Raw genomic sequence first — 13,226 nt, 5'->3', positions numbered from 1 at the left:
TACTTGTGATAAACTATTATATTTAATTAATATTTACAATAATATTATTACAAAGTTTCTATCACAATCAAAATGGAGAGTAAAATATTAAGATATTATTTAATGTATCCATGTCTACTTTTACTCACCTTTCCTTGTCGACAGTGGGGAACGTGTAGTCAAATTTACTTAGACCAAAAAAAATACTACGATTTGCTATAAAAAAAAGTTTCACAATAGAAACATACTATTGTACATAAAATATCAATAATTACATGACATTGTATCCTTACATAGTTATTCACAACTAATTAATTTCTACATAAATGTTTATGCCAATGGATTTTAAAAATTAGTTGTTCCGTTGCACCTTTAACATATTAATTATCAGTTCCTGCAACAATACAGTTCTGTAGACTTACAGTCTTGTAAGTCAATATGTCCGGTGTGTGTCTTGTCTCACTTTAATGCTTGGGGTCTAATAATCAGTATTATATTATCGATAAAGTCTCGCGAAATCACGCAAGAGCCTAGTGAGGTCCTTGTATTTCTCCGTTCTGAAACAATAATCAAAATCAGATGTTTGGAAATAGAATAGCACTTGGGTGTCTTTGCTGTCTTCAACTGAAGATAGAGCACAGAAACTTATACTGAGATCTATAGAGCAGCTCAGTTAAGCTAAGACAGCAACATGAAAAATTCAAGTTCACCTTATATGATCCTGTATAGATCTCACTCAGCCTTAAACACAATGCTGGATAGTTTAACAACCAAGACTCAGGGTATGTTCCGATATGCACTGCGACCACTGTACAGTGTGACGTCAATTTAGTATACTGTGAAGCTGTTCCTTTATAGCCAGTTATACTGGTTACTATTTGAAATGGAACGCAATCCCGTATTGTATCCCAACTGTCAACCGCATTTTTTGACGCAGCATTCAAATGAGTGTATTAAAGTTTTTTAGTTCATTAAAAAAACTTTTGTTGGAGTACTATCAAATTAAAAATATTTTAATTAATATTTTAGGCACTCGAGTGGTTTTGACTGATAACGTGATCAAAGTACTGCGAGTACCTTACCTCGAAAACGCCAGTGCTCACAGTAGAATATGGCGGCGATTTATGACGTCATATATTTCCCTAGAGTATACTGGCAGTCCATAACGGAACGAATTTTTCTACAGTGATAGCACTGTGCAGTGCTCGCAGTGCATACCCTATATATCTTTTAAGCATGAAAAATTTACATAGTGATTGCAGTAATAAGTCTCTTTACCGCTAGATGGCGGTAAAAATGAAAATATGTGTATCATAGTGAATTTCAATAAATACATTTGAGATAAAGAGTTGAGGCTATTTAGATAAAAGAGGAAAGCAGTTACCCACATTATGGAGTTTATAAAAAAGGCGGTCTGCTACTCATATTATCGTGTAAGTGCATTTTGGTTACGATAGAGGCATTTTAAAACCTACAAAATTGACATGCCGAGAGCAAAGAATAATGTCGAACCTTTTCGTGTTATATGAGCCGAATAGTACCTAAACTAACTATTATATTATTAGGTATCTGCAGCTGTGCTACCTTGCTAGAAAACCAATGCACGCCATCGGCCATCGCCATGTACCGGCCATCCTTGCAAAGGAGAATGGGACTTTTGGGCCTGATGGTTAACAAGTTGAAATATACTTTAAAAAAAAAGGTCATATTTTTCTGATGTAAAATACAAAAAACTAGCTCATTTTATAATCTACAAATTGAATAAACATTAAAATAAAGAAAATCGATAAAAATATAATCGAATGAATATTTAATCGATTAAAATAACATTTAGATCCAGTTGTTTTATTTAAATAAAATTAGTTAGGTGCATAGTTTATGTTTAAATGACTATATTAAGAATTAAAATATATTATTTTCTTAGGAGAAAACAGCACTGAGCAATTATTTTATTTAGTACATAAATCGATTGACATTAAAAATCGATACTACTGAAATCCTTGTTCCTCAACGCCAAATACTCTTTGACAATGACAGTCTGGCAGATCATTTCATTTCTTTTCTTCGTCATTGTTACTTCGTTTCTTGTTGTATTCGTTGAGTTACCAGCTTGTTAACTACCTACCCAATTGAATTTCAAGGAATGTTGTCTTTACCAGTCTGTTTTACAGTTCATGTACGAGCTAATGAGTATTCATATATTATTCTTATCAGAATAAAATGATATTTTATTTTAAGTATAATATATTATATTTAATTACTAATTGTCTAATATTATATTGCAAAAAAAAATTCGTTACAGTAGTAGATAGGTAGGTTATCTAAAAAAAAACAAGGTAACCCACACCTAGCTAATTATAAGTATGTGATAAATTCTTAGCAGCTGCCAGCTAGGCATTTAATAAACTTACTATAGAGCAGCTGTCAACGTATAGTTTAAGACATAACCTCATTTTATATCTTCGATTACTCAGCTCCTAGATTGACAAATCTTGCAAAATTTTCACGAATGGATTATTTAAATGTAAGCTTTTAAATGGTGCTACTTTCATCTTGTTTTCACCTGGGCCCAGGAATGTATGGAAGCGTTTCAATTTCCTCTAACCATTATAAAGCTAATGTAGAAACAGTAACTCCAAATCATACCCACAAAAAGCCTAGAATTCAGCCAAGACCACCAAGTACGACTGGACTTACAAAAGCGGTCGCGGTCACGATTCCCCATAGTGAGTGTGTCGGGGTGTGTGACTGTTTTACTTACCGCAGCGCCTGCTGGTGGAACTGCCAACACTGCTGCTCTGTGGCAGCGGCCCGCCCCCGCGGCAGACGACTCAAAGCGTTTGCGAGCCAGTCCTTGTCTTGGCGACGCTGGCAGCACAATAGCTCGACCATCACTTCAGCGACCTGCAAATTTTTTTTTTGCAATTAGTAAAAAGAGTTCGTTTATGATGACATCAGCCTCAATACGGGGGTGTTTTATAAAAACAGAAAATAGTAATTTTGTTTGGAAATAGGACAAGATTATCTTATAGACAGTTAGGTCTGCGGTCACTTTGTGTTTCCATAATAACTTCAGATCGATTTTTATATGAGGCATTTCACGTGAAGTGACGTTCTGAAATATAATCATAATGGATTTTACAACGAGTGCACAAAACGAACCATTTTTATCCGAGACTTTAATGTCGAGGATAAAATGGTTTTGAGGATGAGTTATAAACTCTACTTTTTATTTCGATTGCGAGGAGATAAAACAGTAGTATAACATGGACATTTTTAACAATTTTAGCAAATTTGACGAAATTAATAAACGCACGAAAAAACAAGAACTGCTTCCCGCCGCTTTTTTTTAATCTTACGACATTGATATAAGGCTTGGGTTCCAGACATATACAGCCTACTATTAAATTAATTTTGTAATATATTATATATTTTTTAATTAATTAAATAACCCACCGAATTTAAATTTTAATATATTTTATGTCTTAAAAAACACACGAGGCAAATAAATTAAAGTAAATATTATAAAATAACAAATTCTATCTCTGAACTTTTATTGTGTTTGGCTGTATGGCTCTTTTTCTTTGCCTTAATAAAGATACATTTATGAGTAGATACGTTAATACATTTATGCACAAAAATCGATTTTGTGCAGCCTATATCGTGCACAAATAAGCAATTTCAGAGCATGAGAAGTGATACTTCGCGGTATTATAGTCCCCCGGTATAAAATGCACATATTAAGTAACTCTGAGAAAACTGTAATAAATATTTTAAATGATTCGAAAAATACAATGAAGCGTGTAAATATTATAAATTAGAATCATTAAAAAATTAAAGAAGACAAAATAACATTATCTCAAATCATCGATATCATTTCAAAAACCACCTTTTCACACACGACAAACATATCTTTTTAAAAAATTGGGGGTATTTCTTTTCTTTTTAAAGAAAATAAGGGGCAAACGAGCTGGACGTTTAGCTGATGGTAATTGATACGCCATACCCATTACAATGCAGTGCCGCTCAGAATTTTTGAAAAACCCAAAAATTTGTTCTCTGCAGAACAAATTTGAGATCATTTGTGAAATCCAAGATGGCCGCCGCGCAAAATTATGATTTCAACAATATGGATACCGAATCAGAGGTTCCCGAGGGTACAGACAACGATTTTGGGATCATTTCTGAAATCCAAGATGGCCGCCGCGCAAAATTATGATTTCAACATTATGGATATCGTATCCGAGATTCTCGAGGGTGCAAAGATCTAATTTGGGATCACATTTTAAATACAAGTTAGCCGCCGCGCAAAATTATTATTTCAACATTATTCAAATTCAAATATTTTTATTCAAAATAGGATTTAAAATCACTTATTGAACGTCAGAAACTACCACCCATTCAAAAGAGACTACCTCAGACCTGAGAAGAATGGGCGCAAGAAACTCAGCGTGCTTTTTTTTTAATATAAAATATGGATTACTATGTAATATCGTACAATAAACATTTATAATTAAAGAGCCTGAGGGTGTTCGCTTTATTCCCAGTCCGTGGTGTCATTAAGAAAATCGTTTATGCTATAATAACCTTTCCCACACAAACGTTTTTTAACAATTCTTTTAAATTTCGTAACACATTTGTTTTGTACATTTTCTGGGATCATATTGTAGAAGCATATACATCGCCAAACAAAAGACTTACTAACTCGACCCAACCGAGTAGTAGGCATAACAAGTTTATGTTAGTTACTCGTGTTAACATTATGAATGTCACAGTTTCTAGAAAATTCCTCAAAGTGCTTATGAACATACAGAACATTATCAAAAATGTATTGAGAAGCAACAGTCAAAATGTTTATTTCTTTAAATTTTTCTCTTAACGATTCTCTAGGACCTAGGTTATAAATCGCGCGAATAGCCCTCTTTGCAGCACAAAGATAGTATTAATATCGGCCGCACTGCCCCATAACAATATACTATAGGACATGATACTATGAAAATAACTAAAGTATACTAATCTCGCCGTATCTATGTCAGTTAACCGTCTAATTTTCTTAACCGCATATGCTGCACAACTAAGCCTATTCGCCAATCCTTCAATATGGCGGCCCCACTGCAATTTGGAATCAAGAGTAATGCCAAGAAATACAGCAGATTCCACTGGTTTTACCGCCTCTCCATTTAATAAAATATTCGCATCTACATTTTTGACATTTAGCGCGGTGAATTTAATATATTTGGTTTTATGACTATTTAACAATAAGTTATTGGCGCTAAACCAGTACACGATGTCAGATAGAGCATTGTTTACTTCGTCATATAAAACTTGGCTTCGTTGCACTTTGAATATAAGTGAAGTGTCATCCGCAAACAATACCACCTTGTGTTTTTATTCTACAAGGTTAGGTAGATCATTTATATAAATAAGGAAGAGGAAGCGTCCAAGAATAGACCCTTGTGGTACCCCCATACCGAGAGGAGTCCCAGGAGATCTCCTGCCATTCACCTCGACCCTCTGAATCCTATTATTTAAATATGAGATCAGAAGATCGAGTGCAGATCCTCTTATACCATAGTGACATAGCTTCCTAACCAGCGTTGAATGTTGAACACAATCAAAAGCCTTAGATAAATCACAGAAGATACCAAGTGCATTCTGTGATTCCTCCCAGGCCTCAAAAATATTCCTGATGAGTTCAACACCTGCATCCGTAGTCGAGCGCCCCCTAGTAAAGCCAAATTGTTTTATATGAAGTAACTTTTAAGAGTTAAAGTGAGTAAGCATTAGCCTTAAAATATTTTTTTCAAAAATTTTACTATGGGTCGGCAACACTGAAACAGGGCGATAGTTATTCGGGTCAGAAGTGAGTCCTGATTTAAATATTGGTGTAATTTTACTATACTTCAGAAGGTCAGGAAACACGCCATGTTCAATACAGCTATTAAAAACTAGTGGTAGATATGGTGCTATGACGTCAATAACAGAACTTATTATTTTTACAGATATGCCCCATATATCAGCAGTTTTTTTCATTTCTAAGGATCTGAAAGTTTTAATTATTTCAGCTGGGCTAACAACACTGAATTTGAAATTTTGTTTTTCCAAAAGAAGTGACTCGGCAACACTGGTGGAGGAGACAAGGGTGCTTGAGATGGAAACGGGAATGTCAGAAAAAAATTTCTCAAAAGCAGAAGCTACTTCCTGCTCAGAGTGGATTTTTGTATTGTTTATTATTAGATTATATTCAAACTTGCAGTCTTTCGCTCTTCCAGATTCCCAGTTAATAACTTTCCAAGTCATTTTTATTTTATTTGAAGCATTTTTAATTATTTCTCTAATATGCATTGACTTAGCAATAGTACATACTTTCTTAAATAATTTTGAATATTTTTTCACATATACAAGGAAAGATACATCCTGATTACATGATGATCTGTCACTATATAGTTCATATAACCGTTGTCTGCTCCTATGAATACCAGCTGTTGCCCAGTTGTTAAATGACAAGAGACCACCCGAGTTGACTGTCTTTGAAGTAAATATAGAAGCAAACTCTTTTTTAATTATTTTAAATAACTTACATATATACATCTCATTTGGAGTACTGTTATAATTCAAATACAAGTTTGAGAGTTTTTCTGAAACATTGCCTCTATATTTCTCCATTCGCCTATTGTTTACCGGAACAAACATAAACTTTTTAGTTTAAGTACATTTGTTTATTTCAATATTAAAAGAGGCTAATTGACCAAAGTGGTCTGAGCTCAGTTTACTAATTATTGATTGAGAAATAGGTTTATAATTAGTAAAAATATTATCAATACAGCTTTTAGAGGTGCTGGTTACTCTAGTAGGTTCTAAGAAAATATTTGATAAATTATATGATTTAAACCTAATACTTGTGGTGGATTTTTCTAATAAGTTAATATTAAAGTCACCACAAATCATTATATATTTCTTAGATTCTGATAATTTTGATAGAACCTCCTCCAATACACTCTCAAATAACTCATATAATGCATCGGGGGATCTGTATATACTTACAACAATGGCACACTCAAGCTCTGCACAGGCTATTTCAATGGTATGTTCAACAGAGAGGCCCACAATATCTTTACGGTCTTTGAATTTAAATGATTTACTTATAAGTATAAGAGAGCCGCCACGTGTTACCTTTTCTCTGCTAAACACACTTGCCACCCGATGACCACTGGAGTTAAAAATGAGCTCATATTTTCTAAGCCAGTGTTCAGTTTACACATAAGATATCAATATTTTCATGGTTCATTAGTAACTCCAGTTCCAGTTCTTTACCTAACAATCCTTGCATATTTTGATGCATCAGGTTTATTATGTTTACTATTACTTGTACATTGTGTATTTATATTGCTAGAGGAGTCCCCTATTGTGTTATTGACTAATTTAAATAATTTGGAACATATTCCAAACCAGAAACTAAACTATAAGACTGCTCAATAGAAGCAGTGTTAATCAAATAATTACTTTCCTCAATAGGAGCAGAGTCCAACAAGCTATTACATTGCTCAATGGATATGGATAGCGAATCCGAGGTTCTCGAGTGCGCAGAGAACGAATTTGGGATCACAATTGAAATACAAGATGGACGCCGCGCAAAATTATGATTTTAACAATATGGATAACGAATCCGAGGTTCTAGAGGGTACACAGAACGAATTTGGGATCATTTTCGAAATCCAAGATGGACGCCGCACAAAATTATGATTTCAACAATATGGATAACGAATCCGAGGTTCTAGAGGGTACACAGAACGAATTTGGGATCATTTTCGAAATCCAAGATGGCCGCCGCACAAAATTATGTTTTCAACAATATGGATAACGAATCCGAGGTTCTAGAGGGTACCCAGAACGAATTTGGGATCATTTTCGAAATCCAAGATGGCCGCCGCGCAAAATTATGATATCAACATTATGGATAGACCCATGAAGAGAAGTTGGTAAATTTCATAGGCGCCATCTTGGATTTCGATTTTGAACCGATATTCGTTATTGTGAACCCCAAACACCATGAAAATGACACCCATGATGAGAAGTTGGTAACTTTTTGCGGATTCGCAAACGCGTTCTTGAAGAAAAATCAATTCGGCTACCCATCGGCGATTTGTGAGTGAATTAAATTTTAAAAAGGGGGTTTTTCTAATGTGGTAATGATGAAGGACGGTATGACTACTATTAATAGTAATCATAATTATTAATAGAATAAGGTTTTTCAACTCGTATAGCTAGTATTATATGTCTGTATAGGTCTGTACGTACCTCGCCCAGCATGTAGGAGTGGAGGTGCAGCACGGCAGCCTCCAGCACCGCGAACATCAGCTCCTCTCCGTAACGATTCACCAGCGGGATCACGTCGTCTGGAACAGTATCTATCTGTTATCTCAACGACCGAACCTACAATTCCTTTTTTCGCTTTTGATTATATTACTCCTAGGTATAATTTTGGTCCTTCGAGCTTGATAGCAATTAAAAATTCTCCAGTTCCACGCATGAAATACAAAATTTAGTTGATAGAGGTTTTAGGTCAACAACAAAGTATACGGTGGTGGGGCTGACACTCACTGGAGCGGCCGGGCAGTCGCGCCATGGTGAGCAGGTCGCACAGGAACTTCATGAGCGAGCAGTTCGCGTCGTGGTGGTCCAGCTTGGCAGCCGAGATCGCGCACTCTAGCACGCCGGCCGCGCACCCGCTGCTGATGAACTGCTCCGGGATCCGCTGCAAGTATCTGCGAACACGTTGTCCTGTTAGTAGACGTGTGCGGCGGTGTGTGTGTGTGTCTGGTCGGGGCGTCACCTGATGCACAGACGGTACAGGTCGTCGACGGCGTCGGGGTTGTCGCGCAGGCCGCCCGGGCGCGCCAGCAGCGCCAGCGCGGGCGGCAGCAGCGCGTGCAGCAGGCGCGTCAGCTGGTGCGCCGTGGCGTCGTCGGCCAGCGCGTCCACCAGCACGGCGGCCAGGTACAGCAGGCACGAGTGCGGCCGCCGCAGGTACAGCCGCGGCAGCGCCTCGGCCCACTCGCCCAGCAGCTCGGCGGCCGCGCGCGCCGTGCCGCGCACCATGAACCGCACGCAGCGGCACGCGCGCTCCATCACGCGCCCGTCGTTGATGTATCTAGGCGAGACACAAAACTTTCATCACATTTTACCACAACTTATGCAAGCTCTCGATTCTCGACATACTCTCATATTGAATGCGATTCTTTGCATCATACTTTTGAAACTAATCCATCAATTTTCTGGCAACCCTGCTACTATTGATACAGTGCTCCTAGATTCTTTATCTTGTTATATATAATAACAGCTAGTTTCATGTGGAAAGTGTAACAGGCGGAAAGCAACATCTACGAAGAAGCTGGTTTGGCGTTATCTCAGATAACTTCCTAATATTTGCAATAGAAATCAAGTAAAGTTTGATTTATCTACCCTCAAAACGGACTTGTTTTGTGGCTGTCATTATTTTTTTGCGATAACCCTCAATCGGAGAGTAAATATACTTAACTTTCGACATTGACAATTCGTCAAATTCATCTGACATTCTGTTTTCTTTGCAAATTAAGCCGGCTGATATCAAACTGTGTAGCAAATGCAGCAACGCCTACCATTACCAGTGCCTTCGGAGACGTTTGGAAAGGAATCCAAGACATACAAAGCATCGTAGAAGTGCCCCGACTGCAAAACAAATAAACGAGGCGACAATTCGACTACTACACCTTATGATCTGTGACCTGTCATCCCACGACCTTGTGAACTTCCATCGTGTTGTAAAGAGAAACCAGGAGTCCAACCGACCTCGTTCCATTATCGTGAAGTTAGCGAGTCCCCTTGTACGTGACTCAGTATTGGCTGCAGTAAAAACTTTCAACAAGACTTACGAGAAAGATAAACTCAATACAAATCACCTGGGGCTTGCTGGAAACAAAAAACCAGTGTACGTGTGCGAGCATCTTTCTTCAGGCAACAAAATTCTTCACGCGACTTGCAAAAGATAAGCAATAAGAGTTTGTGTAGGTTCGAAGTGGAAAGATTTTTATCAGAAAGGACGTTAATTCCAAGTTTCATAGTCAGAGACTCGGACTTCTTAAACTCCCTCTAAATTTGTGTCTATGCTTTCATTAAATAAACCTATTTGTAATCTTAAAACCTTACATCAAAATGTAAATCGTCTTAGAACCAAAGCGCATATTTTACGAGGAAATGTACTAAAACAAGACTTGGACGTTATTCTATTAACTGAGTCAAACTTAAACGAATCTGTTTATGACCATGAACTTATAGACAGCAGATACTTGGTTTTTAGGCGAGACCGACACTCGACAGTCTCGTAGAAAGTGGAGGGAGGTGGGGGTCCTCACAGCAGTCCACAAAAAACATTCCCCCATTAGGAAATTGAAGTGGGAGACTACTAATGAGAACCTATGGATTACGATTAAGTTTGGCCAGGGTAACTCAAAAGTGGAATTATGTATTTGTACTTTATACCTTCCTCTCCCCGTTAAATATGATTCTTTAGAAAATTTAATGAATAATGTTACAAATACTATAAGAGACAAAAAGTCAAAAAAAAATATACTTCTTTTAGTAGGTGATTTTAATAGGCCGTACCTCCACTGGTCTCACTGTACAGAACTAAACTTATGCTCTCTGATCCCTAGCTCTCCCTCAGATAACACAGACGCCTTGCTTATCGATTCTCTTTCTTTCAACGATCTCCACCAAATGTGTGCAATACCAATCTTGAATGGCAGATTCCTAGATCTAGTTACCCTGGGTGTCCCACTAGTGGATTTGCAGACGCATCACCCGGTACTAGGTATTTCCGTTAATATTGTGGTTGCAACATTGAGGCCTCCAAAGATTAAAATAACACCCAGGCCTAATTTTAGCAAAGCTAAATATGACATCATTAGAAACGAGTTAGATAACGTTAACTAGGAGGAAACTCTCGATCCTAGTTTAACAGTCGATGAGACAGTAGACGTTTTCTATGACATACTTACATTCATCATTAATAAGAATGTACGAAAGGTCGGAGCCATTTCCCATTTGGGTTCAGTCGACTGAACGATCAACGAACGATCGTTGATCCAGAGTTTGAAGGTAAAGGCAAAGTATCATCGTAGATTTAAAATGTATGGCAATCCCATGGATCAGTTTACATATAGGTTACTCCGCGAGAGATGTGACAAAATCCTAACGACTGATATAAATAAGTTGAAATCAGCCAAAAATTTAATCAAGAAGGATCCTGAATACTTTTGGTTTTTCATAAAATCTCTACGATCCAATAGCAGCGACTTACCGGATGAAATGACTTACTTAGATCAAAGCGTTCAAGGTGGCTAGCAGATTGCCAATCATTTTTAGAATACTTTCACACAACCTATCAGCATGACCCAAACCCAAGAACTAAACATAACGAAATCGTCGAATGTCACACGTCACTTAGTTTATGTCGTTTCACAGACTCAGATGTCATATCAGCGCTCAAAAGCCTAGATGCAAATAAAGGTCCTGGTCCAGTTTCTATATATTATTTTCAATTAGTCTTTAATATGTAGAACTTTCCCCTCAAGATGGACGGTTGCGCACATCAGTCCAATTCACAAGAAGGGAGATCCTGGAGATATTACTAACTACCGGACCATCTCAATTTTGTCTGCTATCGGTAAGCTGTTTGAATTATTACTCGTGCAGAAAAATATTTTTTTCCACCTTAAACCCTTGCTCATACCCCAACAGCATGGATTTCTACCTGGTAGATCAACTACAACGAATCTTGTGGATTTTGTTAGTGACATTACTCAAGCTTTCACAGATGGTCACGAATTACATGCTATTTACACTGATTTATCAAAAGCCTTCGATGTGGTTGACCACGTACTGCTCATAGAAAGATTTGGTCACGCAGGAATATGTGGCTCTCTACTGCGGTGGTGCGAATCCTATTTGCAGAACCGTTCCCAGATTGTAAAGATCCGTGGCTTTAAATCAATTTCAAGAGCCGTGCCATCAGGGGTTCCACAGGGCTCCCATGAGGGGCCCCTTTTTTTCTTGGTCTTTGTGAACGATCTAGCGACTAAATTAAAATCCAAATTTCAAATGTTTGCAGACGACTTAAAAATTTATCGTGAAATTAAATCTACAGAAGATACGATCATATTACAAAGTGATCTTGATACGATCTGCGATTGGTGTGTTAGTAATAGGATGGTTTACTTAAACTTTTCTTGAAAACGAATTTCTTCACTACTTAATTACTTCATAAATGCGTTTCCACTAACAGAAGTTTGTACAATGCGAGATTTAGGCGTCATGGTTGACACAAAATTAGATTTCAGATAGCACATTGACTACATTTCCAAAAAGGCATCTCGTTTTTCAGGTTTTGTGATTAGACAAACAAAATTTTTCAAAGACTGATGTGTCAAAGATACTTTTTAACAGCTGCGTGCGTAGTCTTTCAGAGTATTGCAGTCCGGTGTGGAACCCTTCTTACAAAGTTCATATTAAGAGGTTAGAACAGTCGCAGTCGAAACTATTATATCATCTCTCATACTCAAGTAATCTTTGTCGTCGGTTAGACTGCTACGAATCTAGACTCGTGCATTTTGGAATGACGTCTCTTGTACAGCGTAGGAAAGTTTCAGACTTTGTCTTTTTACACAAACTGATTCATGGCCACATACACAGTCCTCTATTATTAAGTAAAATTAACTTGGTTGTCCCACGGCATTACAGCCGTATTATACCTCAACACGCACAAATTATGGTCAACATTCTAGTTTATATCGCATTTGTTTTCTGTAGAATGAAGTCTGTCAGAACGTAGACATATTCAATCCGTCAGTCCCTAGGTTCAGAAGACTTCTGCTAGAAAAAGCGGATTATTGGCTTGGGGACTGTGGGGTTGAATTGTGTTCATCTAGCTTAAGTTATTGTTTTTAGTTTTATATAAAATCTAGAACACATTTAAAAGCATGCTGAAAGATGATGATGTTCACTTCCAGAAGGAGGCACTCGCCCCAATATGTTAACGTATTTTTCTGTTTTATACAATATTAACCTTTCCGGATCGGCGCGCTCCGGATCTCGCTGTACACTATTGATCGGCAAGCTTCCGGCAATTTCGCGGCATTTTCCCCGTGTGTATTATTTTACGTGTAGTTATAAAATGCTTATAACTAGGGTGATATGAGTGACTGTCACTG

At 37.4% G+C, this 13,226-nt stretch overlaps 1 protein-coding gene across 1 annotated transcript in view; it reads right to left on the bottom strand.

Annotated features, from left to right (window-relative positions):
• Nucleotides 1-13,226, bottom strand: part of LOC126968133 (transportin-3) — a 29,697-nt gene continuing 16,471 nt past the window's right edge. Inside the window, exons 8-12 of the mRNA XM_050813004.1 lie at nucleotides 8,813-9,130; nucleotides 8,581-8,744; nucleotides 8,278-8,375; nucleotides 2,741-2,883; nucleotides 1-536 (exon numbers count right to left, since the gene is read on the bottom strand). Coding sequence (XP_050668961.1) covers nucleotides 476-536; nucleotides 2,741-2,883; nucleotides 8,278-8,375; nucleotides 8,581-8,744; nucleotides 8,813-9,130 — 784 coding nt within the window. The 3' untranslated portion in view covers nucleotides 1-475. The remainder of the gene's footprint in view (nucleotides 537-2,740; nucleotides 2,884-8,277; nucleotides 8,376-8,580; nucleotides 8,745-8,812; nucleotides 9,131-13,226) is intronic.

Source organism: Leptidea sinapis, chromosome 14, assembly GCF_905404315.1.
Source record: "Leptidea sinapis chromosome 14, ilLepSina1.1, whole genome shotgun sequence".
Lineage (NCBI taxonomy): Eukaryota > Metazoa > Arthropoda > Insecta > Lepidoptera > Pieridae > Leptidea > Leptidea sinapis.
Note: the sequence above shows the minus strand (reverse complement) of the source record. Positions and strands in the feature narration are given on the sequence as shown.